Raw genomic sequence first — 22,551 nt, forward strand, 5'->3', positions numbered from 1 at the left:
TGGTGAGGATGAAGGCAAGCACCTGTGATGTGGCCTCCCGTACCTCCTTTGACTCCGGTGGAGATGAGGATGGGAGGGAGCCCGTCCTCCGGGATCAGGCTGAGGGAGCTGCCCACGGGGCTGCCCGCCGGCGCAGCGGGGCTCTGGGCCGCCTGCAGGGTGGAGAGGACGGGGTAGTTAGGCTACGATCACACCTGAAGTGACCCAAATGTGTCCTCTATCTGACCTTTTCATGACAGTCTGAACAACACAGAGTGGATTTATTGCCACCCAGGCTTCTGGGATCAGAGGTCATGGATACGTATCTGATGATGGGGGTGCAACGACTGCAATTTTCTGGTTGATTGCAGATTACTGAACTTTAAAGAAAGCATTCAGCATCTATGCACCAAATATCTGGAACAAACTTCCAGAAAACTGTAAAACAGCTGAAACACTGACTTCCTTTAAATCTCGGCTAAAAACCCAACTGTTTAGAGTCGTATTTGAAACGTAATCAATTAAAAATTTAATGATGGCACTTGACTTAATGTCATGTTTTGATTATTGATTCTATGTTGCATGACTTTGTGTTTGTTATGATGTAAAGCACTTTGAAATGCCTTTCTGCTGAAATGTGCTGTAGAAATAAAATGAGAGAGAGATAGAGATAGGTAAAAAACCTGACCTGCCAATTCTGATTTTGGCCGATACCAATTTTTTTTTTTTGTCTGAAATATTGCTAAAAGTGGGAAGAAAGTGGGTGGGGTGACTATAGTGAACAGACCCGACCTGGTGGACCGCTCTGTCAGAAAAACCACTCACAGGACAGGACAGTCGATGATTTTTACACTTTTGCTGAGGTAGATCAGACCTGCTTCACATGCAAGTATCGATTGATCTCCAATCTCTTAAAATTAAGAAAATCATCTTGGATAAAATCAGTGCACCCCTAATAAAAAATCCATTCCTAATCTTTTTCTAAATCTGGGGTTGGGTCGCGGAGGCAGCAGCCTAAGACCTCCAGACTTTCCCCAGCAGCTTGGTCCAAGTTCAGATTAGTGGAAAAAAAACATTTAGTGTCAAAGCTAATCGGCGTCTTCTGTTTCCACTGAGTTTCTTTCTACCACCACATGGCCAGTTTGCCAGAAATTGGCCAGAATTTGATTACCTAATGCAACGTCATTTGAGATAATTTGAGCAGGAAACGTCTCTCAGCTGAGCCACATGAAATTTATTGGTTTCTGCAAGAAAACTCACTTGGACAGCTGGCATTCAGCAGCTGTTCACTCCAAACAAATACAAAAGCTTTGCTGTAAGAATAATTTTATATGAGGATAGTCTCATTAATGGTCCAAACAAACACAATACGTCTCAACATTAAGCTTTTTAGTGCCGTAGCATTTGTAATTCTCTCCATGTTAACATGCTTAACATATTACAGTCGGTTATGGAGGCAGGATTTCCTGAGAGAAGAGCTCATTCACTGCAAAACCACAAATTTGATCAAGTATCTTTAGTCTAGTTTATAGTGCAAATATCATAATATGTTTGAAATAAGAAAAATAACCCATAGAATAACCTTTTACTTTCAGCAAAATATAGGTGATTGTTTTAAATCAATAATTCCTTAATATTGATGAAGTTCTAGTTCCACTGGCAGATTATTTCATTTATAAGATGGGAAAATGTCTTTTTATGAGTGAAATAGTCTGCCAGTGGAAACGCTACATTTTAATCAACACTAAGAAATTAATGACTCAAAACAAGCTCCTATTTATTGCAGAAAAGTTACTTGTAAGTTAGTTTAGTCTTATTTCAAGTGCACTAAGACATTGGCAGTAGAATCTTGACTAAAATACTTGATAAAATTTTGTGTTTTTGCAGTGTTGTGACTCCCTTTATCCATCCGATTGAGCTAAGCTAATAGCATTAGTTACACGCGCTTCGTACTGAACTCACCTCTGAGGCCTCCGGCGTGGCGGACTTGTTGGAGGCGACCCGTGACTGCGAGGACGCCGAGCCGGAGGACGGCGGTTTGGAGGACTCTGCTGCGTCTCCGTTTGGAAGAACCCCGTCGGCGAACCAAACCCTCCTCTGGTCCCGCGACAGGGAGCCTGAACCGGAAACAAACAGAAAACTTATAAAACATCAGAGCGATTAATCCATCAGTTAGTTTAGGGATTAATCAAATATTTTTTTGCTTATTCATTTAGGTTAAAAAATAAAGGGCCGCAATGTGTTTTTAGAGCTGCAATTATTATTTTAGAAAGCAATTTTTCTTAAACTGACGATTAATCGGTTGAAAAAAAAATTGCCACATTTCAATTTACCATCTTTTTTATACTTTGTTAGAAATATATAACTGCAAATAATTTATTTTCAAAATAAGAAAATAAATATTTTAAGCAATAAAATAACACGCTGTTCATTTATAGAAAAGGAGACTAAATATACATATAAATATTTCCAACATGAACATGTAAAAAGCTCAGTAATTCCTGCTTTCATTTATCAATACAGTCTAAGGCTGATCTGTTAATTAATTAATTTGTTTATTTTAGATTAACGGATTAATAATTGGAGAGGAAAAGGCACTAATAGGATTTTATTTGACGTAATTTTAATCGAGTGAAGCTAAAATTATGACATTTATTGAGTTTTTGGTTGAACATATTTACAGACAAAGGTTTCCTTTTTTATCTTTAATAAAACAATTATATGTTTTCTGTACAGTTTTGATTTAATTACTGCTCTGGTAATGTTCTTTCAGCAAATGGCATTATTTAAAGTCCAGATGACGACTGATCAATTACTAAATAACTTAACGTTTATTTTAATAAACGATTAATCGCGATTAATCGTTTCAGCTCTAAAACGATACATTCATTTCAGGCCCATTTGTTGGTTTTTCCATCTACTGGATGGTAGAATATCATTGCAAAAGGATATAAATAACAGCTTCTTATTCTCCTGCTGATGAGGAACGTACCTTCATTGCCGGATTGCTTCAGGACTCCCACGGGCACCATGACAGTGGGAGGCGGCGAGCTGAGGACCCCGGACGCCTGCGCCTGCTGCAGGGGGGGGATGGTGGAGCAGTACTCCGCCGGGTTGTTCGGGTTTGGACTCTGATTGACTGCAGTAGCCGGCGTCTCCGCTGATTGAACTGACGGCAACAGAACACAACATCCGAACATATAAAGCAATAAGCTAGAGATTCAAACATCCAATATTTCTTGGTTAGACTAAGAAACATCGACATGTTTAGATATATCTGATTTTTGATTATAATTTATTGATTTCTCCTCTAATTATGGGTGATGTCAAGAAGCCATAAGCCTTCAGTTTGTTATTGTGACAAATTACATCCACAAATATTAACACATTTTACTGGGATTTTAAAATGAACAACAGACTAACACAAACTAGGGTCATTCATTGACAGTAAATCTGGTAGCTTTAAATTAAATCATGGCTGACGCATGGTGGAGGAAGCGTCATGCTGTGGGTTGGAAAGACTATGAAACTATTCTAAAATACTTTCAAAGTTAAATGTCATCTCATATCTACGTTTGAGCAAAGAGTTGTTGAAGATGTTGATTGTGGGCAGGAAGGATCTCCTGTAGCAGTCTGTACTACACTGTATCTGAAGAAGCCTCTGACTGAAGACACAAATTTGTCTGTAATGTTTTTCATTTTGTAAAAAATAAATAAATTCTCCTTTCCACCTTCATCTCCAGAGGTTCCAGAACAGAACCAGAATTCTTTATCAGCTTATTTAGCTTTTAAGTCCCAGGTTCTGATGCTGCCACTCCAACAGATGATGGCAGAATAGATTATCCTCTCTACAACAGATTTCTCGAAGATAAAACCACATGTCCAGGGTAACATCACCCTCACAGTGAAACACGGTGATGGCAGCAACATCCTGTGAAAACGCGGATCAAAGTAAACCATAAATCTGATTAGGAATATTTACCAATGTGTTGGATTTAACGTTGAGATACGGAGTTAGGTTGAAAATAGTTACATTTATTTGAGTAACTCTTCTTCAAAAAGTACTTTTCAGAGTATTTTTACTCTTACTAGAGTAAAATTTCTGGATCCTCTACCCACTGAGAGTAACTTCACTGAATAAAAAAGATTCACCACAGAGACACACGTTTCATAAGTTTTATATTGAAATAAACAGATTTTGTAAAAATGTTACTTTTGCCTGATGTTATTTTGTAATTTATATGATTTATTTTCATTTTTGTCTTTAAAATACCAACATTTTCCTTCATTTTTACGTCCGTCTGATGATGTAATGTTTAAATATTAAATGATTGATGGGTTATCATTCAGAGCTTCAGGTGCCTTTTCACCAAATCTTTTTTTAACTTTTAAGTAATTTCTTGGACAGCTATATTTTACTTTTATTTGAGTAAAAATATGTTTAAGTAGTGCTACTCTTACTTGAGTACTTTACCCTCCTCTGTTGAGTTGCCATCCAGTTGGTATAATGTTGAGAATTGGCAAAAATTGTAAGAAACGTTGAAAACAGTGTACGGTATCTTCTGCTTTATAACTCCTAGTTAAGCATTACTTTGTGTTGAAATGAGACAAAATGTGAAACATGTCAAACAGATAAGTGTGATTGTTGCTCACCGTTTGTCAGGGCAGAATGACAGGTGACACAAACTCGGGCCTCTTTCCTGTCCATGTAGAGCAGCTTACACTTCAGGCTGCAACACGCTGCACAGAACACCTTAAAGAGACCAAAACTGCATCAACACACACACATACACACATTTCACTTTAAATAAACATTTCACAAACTAAACCAGAGCCCACTGTGTGCTGCAAGGTTTTACTGTGACCTTTGACCTTCCTGAGATGATAATGCTGCATCTGCCGTTTAGAGCTGCCATGCAGATGCTACTAATACTGCAGCGCCGGCTCCTCCCAGCTCCACTGGCAGAGCCCGAGTGTTTGTTTACCACCTGGGGAAATTAAGCAGCGCTCCGCCCGGTTATCCGGTGCGGTGTCAGCGACCGCATGCTGCATTTACAGCAGCGCGGACGCCATGCGTGGGCAGTCCTTACGCAAGCTGCAAACAAACAACGACTGAAAGTGCATCTAATTTGAATTTCCTCTGCCTATGCTAATTATTTTGTTTCTTCTTTTAGGTTACATACAGGTCTGGAAAAAAATGATCAGTTTCTCTGATTTTACTTTTTATAGGTCAATGTTGTAAAATGAACATTGTTCTTTTATTCTATGAACTGCTGACAATATGTCTCTGAAACTCCAAGCAAAAATTTAGTTTTTATTTCCAGAAAATGAGAAATTGTCATAACAAAAAAAGAATCAGTGCTTTCAGACCTCAAATAATGCAAAGAAAACAAGTTAATATTAATTTAGAAACTATAATACTAATGTTTTAACTCAGGAAGAGTTCAGAAATCAATATTTGGTGGAAAAACCAGGAGGTTTTCAATGAGTTTCAGAGCAGCGGGTTTCGTTGTTTCCATAGCTACATGTTCATTTTAGGTCTGCAACCAGCGATTACTTGACTGAGCAATTATTTTATTGATTAATCGGACCATTGCCTCATTTTTCATTCAATTATTAATTCTTTGTTTTTCACAAAATTATACATACTTTTTTTTTAAATGAGTAAATAACCATTTTATTGCCTAAAGTACAACATCAACATTCCTTTAGTGTACATTTGATCATTTGTAGCGAATGATCACTCAACGTGTAAAAACTCAGCACTTTCTGCTTTAAGTAACATCAATATAGGATATTACTAATCTATCGACTATTATTTGGAGTAACCAATTAATAATTGGATAGAAATAGAAGTTAAATGGATCTTTTTTTAATTTTTTTATTCAGTCTGTATTCTTGAGTTGGTATTTAGAGGAGCAGCTGTGAATGATGACAGTGGATGTTTAAGTCTCCCAGGGCTGCGGGGCTCTGCTGTAATGGCCGCTTCTAACCAAGTTAAAGCAGCGCTGACCTTGCCGCAGGCCCTGCAGTGGTGCCTCCTCTTGGTGAAGGTGAACTTGACGTCGCATTTCATGCAGACCGGGGCCTGCGAGTCGGGCACCCACACAGGAGCCACCTCTCCCAGCGAGCTGGCAACCTTCCTGCACAGCGCCCCCTGCTGCCCGGCCTGAAGGTCGTTGTCGGGGCTCTCAGACGCCATCAGCGAAGGAGAGCGGGTTCCTCCGTTTCCGTTGAGCAAACTCTGACCCGTCCCACCTGGCGCCGGGTCGGTGGGGGTGCCTCTGCGGCAGCTGCTGTCCATGTTCTTGTTCTTGGCGCCGAGCTGGTTCTGGACCTGGCCGGACAGCGGCTGCGGGATCTGCAGCTTGAGGCTGACTGGCTGCTTGGGCCGCGCTCCTCCGTAGGGAACGCTCACCGGCTGCAGCCGGTTGTTGTTCAGTTTGGTTTGGACGCCGCCGGACCCGGCCGCTCCGCCGTCGCTCAGCTCCTGCTTGCTCTCCTCCATCTCCTTCTCTTCGGTCACAGAGTCCTCCTTGGACGGGACAGGAGACGGAGAAAGGTCCTCGGTGTCCTCCGCTGCGCTGACCTTTAAGCTGCTTCCATTCTCCATCTCCAGACCGTTAGGAAGGATTCCAGTTCTGACTTTCTGCTCTGTTTGTCCGTTTTCAGCACATTTTCTCCCCCCCTCCTCCTCCTCCTCCTGCGCTCCGTCGCTGCCATGAGGAGGCAAACTGTTCTCCTCAACCTCCGCCTGGACAGTCTGACTCCCATTCACACTTCCTCCGAGCTCCTCAGAATTTAAACTTTTTCCTTCCTGCTCAAAGTCCTGCAAAACAGCAGAGCAGTTCTCATCTTTCAACTCTCCTCCATTTTGAGTCACATGTGGAGGATTATCCTCAGAAAGAGTCCGTTCCTCTGCTAATCCCATCTTAAACGTGAAGCAAGAGCCTCCACCGCCCACTGATGAAGGTTCCTCCTCGTTACCAAGCTGGACCTCAGCAGGAGAATCGGTCTGTGGGCATCCTGTGCAGCCGTTCTCCACGACGCCGCATAGCGAGACGTCGTCGGCGCCCACCAGCTTTCCGATGTTGGGCTGAGGGAGAGGCGGGCTGTGGATGTCCGCCGGCCTCTCCTCCGCCCAGGGTGGATGCTCAGGACCCGATGGCCTTTTGGGGTCGGGTCCTGAGGAGGTGCTGGACGGGTCGGGAGGGGTCTTGAAGGGCAGCGGGCTCTCCCGGGGGCTGATGTCAGCGTGGGCCAGAGCGGGATTCAGGGAGAGCATGTGGGCGGGCGGAGCCAGGATCTGCGTCCACTTGGCGTCCGAGAGAATTGACGTGTCTGTCTCATCTGCAAAAGAACAAAAAAACTCTTTATTTCCACCTGCAGCTTCAAATGTAAAAATATTTGCATCACTTGTGATTGTAACAAGATACTCAAACTTCAACAACTTTCAGCTTCTCAGCAAAATGTTTAGTGTTCATCTCTTAACTTTCCTTTTTCCACATTTGCTCTGTTCCTACATGACTTGTTGCAAACTTTAAACTGAAATTGACTAGAAGTGCACAGATAAATCAGACCAGATTTCCTTAATTTTTGGCAGATTGGCCAACCTCTTAATCACCTAAATATCTGAAAATCACCCACTGGTGCCTTTTGCTCTGCTGGGAGAGCAAAATCGTCTCTGAGATAAAATCGTCACATGTGCAGTCATTTTACTTTTGCCAATTTAGAGACTTTGTCACTACATTCATCAACTTTTCAGACAAAAAACTAAATCATCATTAGCTAAAATCGTAATCAGCAGCTTTGGCTTTTTAAAGATCGGTCATCGGCCAGAAAACTGCAGTCAGTGCACCCAGCCTTCCCAGCTCTGCCGGTTCAGGTGAATAGCCACAACTTTTCATTAATACTTGCAGAAAATTAGACACATTTGAACTCTACTGAAGAGTAGATAAGATTATATTTGAACCCGTGAATCCATGCAACATTGTAAGATTTTTTGTAGTTGAAGTTTGACAAAGTTTTTAGAAACTATAAACCACAATTATTGCAAATGATCACTCTTCCAGGTGATCAGAGAGCTAAAAATGGCTTGACCAAAACGAGGTCAGAATAGTTTGGGAAATCAGCGTGTGAATGAGCTGGAAAACTGAGAAAATGGGTTAAATGGTTCAGCAGCTCCAGGGAGACAAAAATGAAGATGTGAATGCTTTATCATGAGATAAAACATTTCTGTAACATCTAAAATGATTTGCTCACATTGCTGTGTTATTTACTACTTGCTGATCTCCTCCCTGCACAGGAATTCATGCTAAGCTCTTTCAGTGTGTGTCACACACACACACACACACACACACACACACACCAAGTTAATCTGCCAGGCTGGATCTCTGGCTGACGGCACCTTCAGCCAAAACACACACTGAGCTCCCAGCACCTGTGTCTGTTATTCAGCACTTTCTTTTCCTGGGGTTATTTTCCATAAATCCACATAAAAGCTGTCTTTCTTCAACAATAGGGAAGCCAAGTTTGTCAAACACACAGCTCAGTGCTGCAGTGTTTACTTTGCACTTACTATAAATAAGTTCTGCAAAGCAACTTTCTCAAAAACCCTCTAATTTCGATTCCCTGCTTATTCTAAGTGACCAAAAAAAAAAAGACGCCAGTCTTGTCTTGAACCAATTACACAGTTTTACTGAATCCCACAAGCACAAAGCAAATCCAATTAGTGGCGTTCCCTTGCCGCGCGGCCTCAATCACCGCCCTGAAGCGTTACCCAGCTGTGATGGCTGGAAGCTCCTGCACACCTTGGTTATTTTCCGTTTCCACGCCCTTCACCTGCCGTCTCACCTTCGTTCTGCTCGAACTCGTCCAGCACCTTGTCCAGGTTGAAGGCCTCGGCTTGGAAGTAATTCTCCATGGGTCAGGAAGCTCCACCTTGCCAACGGCCGCGTGAACCTGCCAACAAGAGGAGTTCACCAACTCACCGATTTAATCTTAAAACAGAGTAACGTGTGTGGACGAGGCCTGCAGCTAAAACCTATTTCAGTAATCAATCGTTCTGATGATTCATCAAATACATAAAAAAACTGGCACAAATCAGAACGTCACAGATTCCTGTAGTTTTGTGGTTTCATACTTTAAATTACTGTCCAGACCCAAACAACTCAGAACATAATTTGTATCCAAGTTTAAACTTTTTGTGATGTAAAAGAGTCCTGAAGGTTGTAAGGATGGATATTCAGTGTACTGTTTTTGTATAGTTGTGTTGACCTTGGTTTCTGTTTATCCAATAATAAAAAACAAAAGGCACATCTGGCAGACTTTTTATTAAACCCACAGAGTTTAATAAAAAATGTAGCCAAGCCCGATAGTAGGGGTGCTAAGGCAATCCACAGGTTGCCCCACTGGGATTTTGTGTTAAACAATATTCAAGTTGACGGGGAATTAACATAAACAAAAAAAATACAGTGCTGATTATTTTTTTAATTATAAATTAATCATCAGTTAGATAGAAAACGTTTTTTATACAGAAATTGAACCGGTAACAAAATCTATGCCACCACTTGAGGAGTTCTGGGCAGGACATATTTAAAGACAAAGTTTGATCTTTATTCTCATACTATTTCAACTTTATTCCTGCATCATAATAACTTTATTTTCTATAAAAAAATGAATAAATAAGATAAAAATCATATCCTGACCCTGGAAATCGATTAGTTGAGAGCTTCCATTTATTGCCCAGCTCTGCCTTCCACTAAATTTCTCATTAATAAAAAACTAAATGTTTGTGACCTTTTGTGAGTTAATCTGCTTGTGGCGGGAGAAAGAACTTATCTAAAACAGTAAAATATCTTTGCTAAACTTATATCTGTGATTTACAGCTAAAGTTTATACCCTGTACTCACTCTTCAAACTATCCTGTTTTCTAGGTTGCCACGCATCACGGATAAAAACACTGCAGTAGTTAGTCTAAACAGACACTTTTATGGCTGGAAACTATATTTGCACTTTCCTACACAATCCTGGCTGAACAACAACGAACTCAATGGAGACGCTCACCTGCACGGAGGTCCCACTCTGCAGCCCCGGTTGGTGGGTTTTTCTTCAGCTCTCGGATTGGCCTTCACCCAGTCTGGCAAGCGCCCAGCGCCCACACCTGAGGGAAGAAAACACCTTTAGAGATCTTCCTCAACTCTTACTGCAACACCTGCAGCTGTTTGCCGAACCAGCTGTGTGAGTAATGTTACGGCACCATGCGGCTCTTCAAGATTTAGAAAATATATATTCAGAAGTTTAGAATTAGGTTTGCAATAAAAGATTTGGTTCTGAAATTACGGTAAATTTCACATCGCTCTGGTCGGCAGCTGTGTTTTCATTGACCACAGAATTGCCCAAGTTGGAATTATGAAAAATTATTTCACCAAAAACTCACATTTTCCAATAAGGTTTTTGCGCTAGGATGAGACGGCATGACGGCAGTCGTACTGCAAAAGAAACCCTAATTCTTATTGTTGATTTTTAACAAAGAGCATAAACGGAAACATTTCTTTCCCATCACAGGAGCCATGTGATCAACAGCAGCATGATACTGCTGACAGGATAGTAAAGTAGAGGGATGGTGACAAGGCATGTTTTTCTAATTATCACACGAACAAACTTATTACGTGTGATTTTAATTCAGTTTGTTTAATTGAAATACCAATTGCAAAATTGAATTTTTTCATCATTAGCGGAATAGCTACAAACTTTTGCCCACATTTGTAATGAAAACACAGCTTCTTCTCAACAGAAGTCTCCAAACTCCAGGATCACAGAGCAAAATGCTGCTGAGAAACTACTTGATGAACACCAAAGAGCCAAAAGCTTTGACTTCCTACAAGACAAACTGATGCAAGAGGACTGAAATGCCGCCCAGCAGGTCCAGTCCACAGAAGACCCACCAGTAACACAAAAACCAAAAGATTCACAATCAATATCTTCTGTCCAGAACAAAACGATTGGCAAAACTAAGTCAGTTTCTGGCCAATTATCGAAGACAATATTTAAAAAGCCTGACATGCCGATGCTGGCTGATGCCAATTTTTTTGTCTGAAATGTTGCTCAAGAAAGTCGCTGAGCTGGTAACAGTGTGGTAGCATTTTTAGATCTTTGCCGAGGTAGATGAGAGTGGTGGATAAGATCCAACATTTGGAGGCCTTGGATCCTCGACACGGCCATCGCGGGTTCGATTCCCGGATCCGACTGACATTTGCCGCATGTCTTCCCCCCTCTCCTTCCCTCTTTCCTGTCAGCCTATTGTCATATAAGGGACACTAGAGCCCACAAAAAGACCCCCTGGTGGGGGAAAAAAAATAAAAAATACAGCTGGAGATTTTATGAAAAATGTTGGTGGTTTTAAGTCTATGGAGCGTGTACAACTGATCTATAGAAAACTAAACGATTCCTCAAACACGTGTGAACAAATTAAAGCAGTAACATAATATAAAGCCCAAAGGAGTCGATCTTACATAACACCTCCCTTTAAGGACACACACTCGAACTGACAGCACATCAACTGGCTCATCACGTGCGCTGCAGCTTCTCGTACGCGATCAGCCATCACCGCTCCGACCTTGACAAAGCAATCAGAGTCATGAATGGAAACAGAGGCTTGACGTCTGAATGGAGGCTTGCTGAACCTGCCCAGACTGTCCTCCATCACGCTAAGACCTTGGAGCGGGGACGGGATGAGTCTGTGTGAGTGCGGCTGCAGATGAGTAACAGTCGGGCTGATCTTCAGGGTCGTTCTCATAAGGACAGGAGGGACGAACGAGGATTACACCAGACAAACAATACTCTGCAGCCACATGGCCTCTAAGACTTCCAGGTCCTAGTTTCAGCCAGACTCAGAACTTTTAAGCATCAAAAGAAGCAACAAACCCAGGACACTTTCAGCTACAATGCTATTATTACTGAACATAATGCATGTTCACACAGATCTGAAATCACTTCAGGCTGCAGCTAAACTTATTCCCCTGAGACAGAAAATCACATAAGGTGATAAATTGCATATTTATTGAGCATTTAATCTCAGTAGATTTTTAGACTTGTAACAGCAAGTTGCTTAAGTACATGCAGTTAAATCTAAAGTGCTTCTCTGGAGCTGGAGGCGGATTGTTGTGACTGTAAAGACGATTCAGGAGAGTTTTCTGACCGCAAGCAATTAAAGAACATGTTTGCACAACACGTTTGAAATGTCATTAATCAGGTTTTCCACTAAGCAGTGGTGTTACAGAGAACAAATAGTCATGTTCTTCTACTGTGTATGCAGATATTTACATCATAAAAAGAAAAAAACAGTGAATTGATACATTAATAATGCACAACAACTGTCATTCACTTTCATCAATGAAGTAGAAAACCAATATTTACATGAATATAGAAAATAAAGTGTCAGTGTCTGACATTAAATTAGACTAAACATTCCTTGATTACCCAAAAGTATTTAAATTAGCAAGATGACAAATAATTCACATAGATATTACTGTGCCTTTAAATAATTCAGGAAAGCCCAGATGATGATGTCATGGGTTTGCAAGCTTCTGATAGGTTAATTCAAAAACATTGAGAGTAAATTGGACGGACATGTGGAAATATTTCAAGCTTTGCCAATTTTAATGATTATAGTTTGCAGAGAATAAAAATGCAATATACACTTTTTAAGAAAACTGGAATACTAAATGATGCCAAAATAAACTCATTTTGCAAAATAAACTCATTTTTATACAGCTGAAAAACTCTTGGAAAAAGTGATTTTTTTATTTTAAATGCCGTGTTTTATATTTGAGTTTTTTGATGACTGTCTTTCCCATGAGTTTTTCTGCCATAACACAATACTTGATTATTAAAAAAGCTTTCTTTTGCTCCTACATTAAATTGTAATTTGAGTTTTCACTGCTTATAACTAGGCCTGTCACAATAACAAATTTTGCTTGATGATAAATTGTCTCAGAAGTTATTGCGATACACAATAATATTGTTTTGAGATCATTTTATAGTAATATAATGGTAATGGCATAATAATGGTATAAGAACACATTCTCAAAGATCAATAAACTTTAGGTTTTAATGATCATTTAACTGTGGAACAGGAAGAAATTTTAAATATTCAAAATAAAGAAAAAACAGAAACAACAAATAAAATTAATTATGAAGTCTCTGTAACTTCAAAAAAGCATCTAGTTGAGACCAAAACACCAAACCAAAGACTTTTGTCATTCAATTTTTGGTTGAAAGAGAGAAAAGAGAAAAACAATAAATCATGCAAATAGAAATTTTTGATCTCATTTATATTTATCATGCTATTAGTTTTAATTAGATTTATTGCATCGTGCTGATCTGTAGTGTGTAATTATTAAACAACGTGCATCAATCTTAGTGTAATTAATCTATAGGATGCAGGAGTTTCAGTTTTTTAATTGAATGGATAAAGTCAGTTCACTTTTCCATGACAGTCTAAAGCTGAAATCCAACAGTCAAGTTGATGCAGTTTGAGGAAAGCAAGGGGAAACGTTGGCATTCTCTGATCAGAGCCAAAGTTTTGACCTCAGCTGAAGCCTTTCCTTGTAAACCGAAGCGGTCCTGCACCACAACCGTCTGAATACACCCAAAACACACAAAGATGCAACTCCATGGAGACAGGAGCACAACCCTAATTACGGTTTAATTACTCTGCAGAGGTGCTGAATAATGCATCTCAAGCCAAGTGCATGACGGAGTTGTATTTTTAGAGTTGTAAACTCATTGGAGGATTAAGTGAAAGGAAAGAAGAGTTTCAAGAGTAGCTTCCACCGCAGTATAGCTGCTCTCAATGTGTGAGTCCAGCTGGGCCTCATAAAATATAATAACATTTAAAGCTACAGATAATGTGATTAATTAAAACACCATTAATGTTTGCTATTTTTGTTGTGTGAATACGTTTCCTTTAAAGGTGGATGTACCATGAGACTGTAGACCATAAATATGGTGTAGACTGCATCATAAGAAACTAATTGTACAGATATCAGGGTTTCCCTCAGTGTATTATAAGCCTGGCGGGCCACCAGGCTTTATTTGTGCCCCCACCAGGATTAGTTACTTTATTAGTTGTTTTTATACTTGATGTTTAGGTATTAATCTTCCAGACTTCCAAATATGCATAACCATGAAATTATATTTTCAAATTTCCTGTCAACTTTAAATATTTCTTAACTCAAAAACACAGATGACGAGTTTCTACTTTTGAAAAAAGTAGAAACTATGACATGGAGTAACAATTAAATGAGACAATTGATGGTGGGATTTAATTAATAAGTTTTGTCTTCTCAAACTGGATATGAATTTTTTAATGTTTTATTATTCCAATATTTTTCTTTGTTTTCGTCTTAATTATGTTATTTTTTTTCTCTGATATTTTACATGTTCCAAAAAGAGATTTAATTTCCTTTCAATATAAAAACAACATTAGGAAACAACATTCCTCCCCTACTGCTGTCAGAGAATCATAAATGAGGAGAATCTGTGTACCAAAAACAAAAAAACAGAAAATGAATATTTTTCTAGTTTATCACCTCTAAACGATAATCATGACCAGACAGTGGTTCATTCAGACAGAGAGAGAGAGAGAGAGAGAGAGAGAGAGAGACTAAGGCTTACAGAGGACAACAGGAAGGCTTATTTTACTTTAAAACATATTAAGATATTTGCACTAAAACAGGGGTGTCCAAAGTGTGGCCCAGGGGCCATTTAGGGCCCCTGAACTGATGTGTATGGCCCCTGACCTCAGTTCAAGAATGTGACAAAAAGTTTGGACACCTCTGCACTAGGAACTAAACCAAAAATACCTGGTACGGTTTTGTGTTTTTGCGATGTGAGGAATCCCACCTGAAAGCTCTCATGACTGCCAAATGAAATGAGACGGGGCCATAAACAACGAAGGAACTCAGACCAACCAAGATGCCAAAACAGTTCATGCAGCTCCATGCTGTCAGAACAAGACAGTTTCCTGTTTCTGTTTCCTGACTGGGAAACACACTCGCGTCCACACACACACACACACACACACACACGCACACGCACACACACGCACACACACACACACACACACACACACACACACACACACACACACACACCAAGTTCCTCACGATATAAATGCTATTTTATTTATTTCACAATATTTTTCCTGCCTTGTTCCTGCGTACTTTATAATTTCCTTCTAAAACCAAACATCGTTGAAAAACATAAGTCATGATATCTGCATCCAGACCTACTGCTGTGAGTCTCATTAGTGTAAATGAATGTTTTTAATTCCAACTTCTGTTCCGACAAATCAAAAAACCCGATAAAAGCAGCCAGAATCTGGGTCAGTAAGCCACTCGCTTTGGCCTCAAGTTAATTTAAACTCTTAAGACGGCCCACAATCTCCAGACAAATTAAGAATAAATGCCCTGCAAATTGTTCTGCTTATAAAGTTTTAAAGAGAGCTGGAGAAGTCTGGGTTTCTCAGCAGAAAGATGGATCATAATGAGATTCTACAAACATCAAAAAGACTCGTATTCCACATTAGGTTATGTTCTTTCTTATTTTAGGCTTTATTTTTGCCATAACATGGTCTTATTTTAAAACAATGAGACACATTATCACTACAGCGGCACATAGGAAAAGCGCAGGAATAATCTCAGGAAGAGAGTCAGTTTCTTCTGGTTCCTGAAGCTTCAAGACAACATAGAATTTTGAAAAAGTTGAATATATATATAGAAAAACAAAGAAAACACTTCATAGCCTGAAACTTTCCATGGGAAAAAAAAGTGTGATGGCAATATTTGAAGTCTGTGTTATATGCAAAAAGTACAATTACAACCAAGAACATCCAAAAATTTACAATTTAAATTACAAGATAAAATTAACTGTTAAAGACTCTAAAGTGTCAAACTCAAGGTCCGGGGGCCAAATCTGGCCCGCCATAGCTTTGTATGTGGTTCTCTGGGCTCATAAGAAGAATTGTCAAGATAACAATGTGCTTAAATATTATTTTATCAATCAATTCAAAGCAGTTTTTATCTGTTTACTGTCAAATTGCATCAGTTTCTTGTGAATTATTGTGGGAATTCATGCAAAATCAACAAATCCCTGCACTTTTTCCCACTAATGAATAATTGCAAGTTTATTGCAGATTTTTTTTGCAAAAGTGGTGAAAAACATTTTAACGGGTTTTATCAATACATTCTGGCACAACCAGCCCTTTAAGAACATTCATGATCTTGATTTGGTCCAAAATGGAAATGAGTTTGACGCCCCTGCTCTAAAGTAGTTATAAATTTACTTATGTTCATTTTAAAGGAAACAAATGCTTCAAAAACTCTTCTTTTTTTAAAAACCTTCAACTTTTCTGTCTGATCCTTAAAATTATTTTATTTTGCATTGGTGCAAAACAAATTCATCTCAGTTTGTTGTGATTTTACTTTTTATCTGGATAAAAACTGGAAAAGCTCAAAATGTTCAACCTGTCCTTCAAAAAAATAGCTGTTAATTCAGGTGTAAATGATCTCTATTCCTTTCCTGCACTACTTTCATTCTGTTGTTCAGACATTTCTTAAAAAGGCAACGGGAGTAAAGCAAGCTGTGAATAGCAGCATGGCAAACGCCTTCGAGGTGCAGCCCCTCCTCAGAGAAGCAGTTTCCAAGTTTCTGAGCTTCTGCTTCACAGAGCGGCTCCTTCAGACTAGCCAGCAGCAATTAGCAAACATCTAGTGGAACTGCTGAGCTCATTACACGAGCTACTTCTCAAAGCAATGCTTGTAAAAACGTTGATAAAGAAGCCTTGTTGTGATGACTTCCCTTCCTGAAGGCGGAGTTTCAGAAAGAGAGAGTTTCAAGACATTAAATCAGAAAGTAAAAATTCTTTTAAGTCATATTCAATATGTTCAGCACTTTTATAACAACTGAAGGAAACATAGTTACTTGGTTGTGCTAAAAAAATGGCACTATGTACATTAGTTTGCAAATTCTGACAGTCAAAACAAAGTACGATAAAATACATTGTCTCTACAGGAAGTATCAATTCTCACTATTAATGCAAATTCACTCATCATCTGCAGTTTCACTTATAACATGAGAAAAATGTCTTGTTATAAGTGAAATAATCTGTCAATGGGACAAGTAATTTTTCATGAATATTAAGGAATTATTGACATAAACAAGCTGCTATCTCTTGCTGAAAAGTTACTTGTAAGTTAGTTTAGACTTATTTCAAGCGTACTAAGATATTTCCACTAGAAACTAGACAAAATAAGATTTTATGTTTTTGCAATGCGGACAAGTCATTGGGAGGAAGGAAATAAAGTAGCAGATTAAATAGTCGACAAGCAAAATGATGGCGATACACACGTTTAGCTTCCATACTTCAGTATCCATCCTACACTTTTCCCGAAAGCAACAGAAATGCCGGGTCGGCAAGTTCACATCCTGCCAAGCAGCGCTTTTAGATCCAAACACAGCCAGACGACGGCTACTGAGGGCGGATAGAGGAAACCTCAAATGATCACTTCCTCCGTTTAAGAATGGCCTGACATCACTTTCTAACAACGCCGTCTCATGACTGAGTGAGAAGCAGATTATGTAATGCTGGAGAACGCTGGGAGTTGTCCATCTCCGTCCCACGGAAACTTTGCGTGTTCGTGGGAAATTAAAGCAAAATGCACTACAGGAGAATACGCCACTACAGTTTAGCTCAGACAGGTGGGGTCGGAAAGCTAAAGCCACTGAATTTTTAAGAGGAAGAAAAAAAAATAGAAGTAGAGAGAGTTGCTTTGCTTCACAGCAACTGTCAGGAGTGATTACGAGTTCTCCGCTTTAGGTTTTGATCTACTTTAACCACATCCAGACAAAAAAGGCGGCGCTGGGAGACGAGCTGCCATCAGGGAGAGCCTTGTAATAATTTCTGAAAGCGTACAGTAACCTACATCTGGGGACGCTCTGCACACACCGCAGCCCGTCTTCAGATGGGCGCCTGCCGGATCGTTTGACTCAATGAGCCCCTCTGGGTTTTCAAAACCACCTGAAGATGGAGGTTCGGTATCACCTTCTCTTGTGACAGTAGAAACCCTCATCAAATATCCAGTTTATGTTTCATGTCCTGAAAGAACTGCCAGTTAGTTCAGGAAACAGAGATGGCAGCAGTTCAATGTAGAAAACTTTGCTAAAATCGCAGATCAACAATCTTTAAAACTCCTGACCTGCTGATTCCGATTTTTTTTTTTTTTTTTTTGTCTGAAATGTTGCTAAAAGTAGCAAGAAATTCGTTGAGTTGGCAACAGTGGGGTTTCTATTGTAAACTGCAAACATCCAAACATGACCTGGTGGGCCGGTCTGTCAGTCACACCTCTCTCTCAGGAGACCAGAAGAGGATGGGTTGATTTTTAGACCTTTGCCAAAATAGATAAGATTGGTGGATAAGATTGACTTCACATGTAAGTATCGGCCGATCACAGATTTTCCAAAATTAAGGAAATCAGGGCAGATTTAACGATGCATCACTAAAAAGTATCTGTTTTTAGAAGAAACACACCAAGGCTGCACCGATTGCTAAGCTGCTGATGGGATTCACCCAATTATATATTTGACTTGCCAAACAAATCCTTTAAAATAAGGATTCACTGATATGAAAATTTGGACCACTATCAATATCTGATGTTAATGTTGATATTAACATCAGATATTGATGTTAATATCAATTTATTTCTCTGCTATTTCGACAACTTTGGAGAACAAAAAGCCCGGAAACAGATAACAAGATAAAAAAATAAATATTGGTTGTTCATATCGGATCAGTTTTATTTAGCAGACTGATAAAAGCATCCAGTGATTTAAAAAAATTATTTTTTTAAAATGTATTTAAAAATGACGAATATTGGCCGATACCTTTGTTAGTGCTGCTATATCGTGCATCTCTACTTTAAAATAAATAAAAATGTAAAACTGTAAAAAAAAAAATAATTAATTAAAAAAGAGCAACAAAAAACAGAATTAATACATTTTCTTCTCTCAGATGTATAAATAGATCCAAAAAACATCTTCTGTTCTGGAAATTCAATGCATTTATTTCACAACAAAAGAGGAAAAACTACTAAAAACCTGAATATGTTATATTAGATCTATAAATTAAAAAGATGGTTATTATTTTTAGGCAAAGTTTTTAAGAGCCCTAACTTGCAAACTTTTGGGACAGAACTAATAAACGCATCCATAAAAGGACAGAGATGTTAGCAAAGTAAATGCACATATTTTCTTTTATTTCCATCCCTAAACTGATGTGGAAAGTAATTAAATCAACTTTCATACTTTCCAGACTGCCTAGGAATTCTGGAAAACTGTTTACTTTCTCCTCTGTCGAAAATTGACTTTTTAATGTCTGAATTAATGAAAACATTAAAAGTAGGCTCTGGTTTGGCCGTGTTTATTCATAACTCCACATGTTGAACTCAACAACAGCCTGATGACCAGAGGAGACCAATTCTTATGAGCACATAGGTGACCATTAGCTGGGGTTATATAACCAGAAGTGACACTGTAGCTGTGCCTGCAGGCCAAACCCTGCATCTCTGGATAAAAATTTTTCAAAGGCAGCAAATGTAAACAGGTGGAAAACAAGACTGCCGGGCTACATCGACACAGATTTGAAGGAAATCGCTGCAGTTTTGCATTTGTTTGTTGCAAGAACTTGCTCTGTTGTGTTAGCTTTAGCTGACTTTATTCACATCTGTTCCCACCGCGACACGAGAAAAGGCCACCGATAAGTTTCCCGCAAAATGTGACATAAATCGGAAGTGAAAATTATAATTCGGCTCGTTAATTTGGGGTAATAAAAAGCAGATGAAGTGGTTGGATTAAATGGCTCCGGTGATTCAGCGGGCAGTCGTGCGCGGCATGACGGCAGAAGCTCGCTGCCCTCGCGGACACTCACGCCGCCACGAACTCGGTGGTCAGGTTGTTGGATTCCGGTTATAATGGTTACCTCAAAACGGCTCAACTTAACCCCAATATCAAATGGAGGCGTTTTCTTTAATTTTTTACATTTAATTTTCCATCTGCTAGCACTACAGCTACAGCTTGAAACGCCGCGCAGAGCGTGTTGTGTAATTGGCGTAGAAATCAGTGACCGTTAACGGCACCTTTTCGGGATTCCTCACACTTTACAAAAAATAAAGAATTACCACCAACACCGTCCACTCACTTTCCTAACACCAAGTTGCCGCTGCAATGGCGGTTTGAGGGGCTAAGCAGAGCTGCGAAATGCCATAAAAACAAATCCAGTCACTCACCGGAGGAATCCTCATCCTCTTATTTTTACGTAGATTCCCACGAAGCCCCAGTGTTTCCTCCCGTCATAGCTAATCGCCTTTGGAAGCTATTTTTGAGTCTCTCCGTTTAAACTCTCTCCGACTCCGCCGTCTGCTCGACCGGAACAGCACTACTCGAAAAGTACAGCCGTTATCCTGCCGTAGTTGTGCAGAGGATCCCTCCCCCCCAAAGATTCAATACTGGGAAAATAGAGAGAAATGTTAAGAGTTCCAAAATGGACACCTCCAACTTCCGGTTTAACCTTTCAAAAATAATAGCTTTTATTTCTTTCATTTTATGTGATACACCAACATAAATAATTACGTATAACCAAAAATTTAGATTAGTCTGGAAATGTATTTTACAAATAAAAATCAGAAAGTATTATGCACATTTTTATTCAGCCCCCCTTTACAACGACACCCTCCAGTGCAACCAACTAGTTTTAGAAATCAGAGTCCACCGGTGTTCATTTAATCCGGACATCGACTTCCACCATCAAGATTAAACCCCCCAATTTTTGGAAAGTGAGTGAGCAGAAAACAGAGTGTAAGGCCCAAACTAGCGGGGTTAAATTCCTTAATTGTCAACAAATATGATTAATAATGCTGACAGAAGAGGGTAGAGTACCCAGAAATTGTACTCAAGTAAGAGTAACACTAGTAATTTAACATATTTTTACTCAGGTAAATGTAAAAAGTAGCTATCCAAGATATTACTCAAGCAAGAGTAAAAAAAAAAATATTTGGTGAAAAGGAGACTCAGATTACAGATCAAAAATATCAAATAGACCAAAATATAAGTGTATAAGTGTTTTTGGTTAAAACAATGTTGCTCATCATTCAGTAAAGTTACCAACAGAGTATCCAAAAATTTTACTCAAGTAGGCGTAGCAAACCTTAAAGTTAGTCAATAATAGTAAAACTTATGCAAAATGTACATTGTTTTCCAAAAAGTTACTCAAATAAATGTAACGATTCACTACCCAAATCTGAGTATTAATGACTTTTTGCTAATATTATAAACAGCTGTACTTTTACCGTCTTTAAAGGGAAAATCCTTTTTACAAACCAAAATGGTCATAATCTGTTAGGGGTGTTAAGAAAGATTTCAAGGACCAGATCTAAAGATTGCATAATACAGCATAATAAAGTTATGGCTTTTATTTTTGGAAAATTTCTAATCCCTATTTAAAATTAATACGAGTGTTTTCATTTTTTGAATGCAAAGAAAGCTTTTTTTTTTTTTAAGTACTCTATGCAGAATTGGACACTGGTTACATTTACTCAGTTATATTTACTTGAGTAACTTTTTTGGAAAAAAACAAAAACAAAACTGGAGTATTTTTGCTACACTGTACTTTTTAATTTTACCTGAATAATTAATTCTTGAGTAAAATTCCTGGGTTTTCTACCCACTGAATGAAAAACAAACATGATTTAGCCAAAATTTCACCAGCCACAGACACACACTACAGTTTTTGTTGAAATGTCATGTTTTTTGGATTTTTTAATTGAAAAAACTGATTTGGAAAATTTCTTTTTTGCCTAATTTTTTTGTCATTTTTGTCCTTAAAATATCAAAATTTCCACTTAGATTCATATTTTAGTCTGATTATGTAATTTTTAAATATTAAATGATTGATAATTTGATCAGCAACTCAGTATTTGAGTAGACTTTAATACATTTCTACTTTTACTTAAGTAATTTCCTGGATGGATACGTTTTACTTTTACTTGAGTAAAAATGTGCTGAAGTATCACCACTCTAACTTGAGAACAGTTTTTTGAGCACTCTACCCACCTCTCAGTATGCGCAATAAAATTAGTTTTTTAATCTTGCGATTCAAAAAAATTGTGATCAGTTTCGGTATTACGAAATCCTTCGTGCTTTTATTGTGTAGGTGTCTGAGGTTGACTTCCGGTTGTGATGCCAGTTCTCTGCCAAACTTGACCCGGGCAGCTCAGGCTGCTGCTGCTCCCCGCAGCCCCGCTCTCTGCTCCGGGTCCAGCCGCAGCAGGAGCAGGGACATGTCGGCCCAGTCTGGGCGGGAGGTGAGGTGGTGTGAGCCGCCCGGGGCGGAACCACAGCCCCGTCCCGCTCCCGGAGCCAGAAAGAAAAAACTCAAATAAAAAAATGACTCATTCAGTAACCTTCATGCTCAGTCAGGCCTCTCCGGGGATGACAGCAGAGAGCGAGCGGAGCCAT

The 22,551-nt window shown here is 39.2% G+C and overlaps 1 protein-coding gene across 2 annotated transcripts in view; it reads right to left on the reverse strand.

Moving 5' to 3' along the window:
- The window catches only part of zfyve9a (zinc finger, FYVE domain containing 9a), a 34,909-nt gene extending 14,361 nt beyond the window's left edge, over nt 1-20,548 (reverse strand). The window contains exons 1-8 of one of the 2 annotated variants that reach the window (XM_044133353.1): nt 20,325-20,548; nt 10,045-10,141; nt 8,833-8,940; nt 5,993-7,329; nt 4,633-4,732; nt 2,972-3,148; nt 1,942-2,096; nt 44-152 (exon numbers count right to left, since the gene is read on the reverse strand). In XM_044133353.1, the coding sequence (XP_043989288.1) occupies nt 44-152; nt 1,942-2,096; nt 2,972-3,148; nt 4,633-4,732; nt 5,993-7,329; nt 8,833-8,902 (1,948 nt within the window). In that variant the 5' untranslated portion in view covers nt 8,903-8,940; nt 10,045-10,141; nt 20,325-20,548. Of the gene's footprint in view, nt 1-22; nt 153-1,941; nt 2,097-2,971; nt 3,149-4,632; nt 4,733-5,992; nt 7,330-8,832; nt 8,941-10,044; nt 10,142-20,324 lie in introns of both variants that reach the window. The other variant, XM_044133352.1, reaches the window with a different exon arrangement.
- Nucleotides 20,549-22,551: the final 2,003 nt, after the last annotated feature.

The sequence above is a fragment of the Gambusia affinis genome, linkage group LG12 (assembly GCF_019740435.1).
Source record: "Gambusia affinis linkage group LG12, SWU_Gaff_1.0, whole genome shotgun sequence".
In the NCBI taxonomy this organism is placed as follows: domain Eukaryota; kingdom Metazoa; phylum Chordata; class Actinopteri; order Cyprinodontiformes; family Poeciliidae; genus Gambusia; species Gambusia affinis.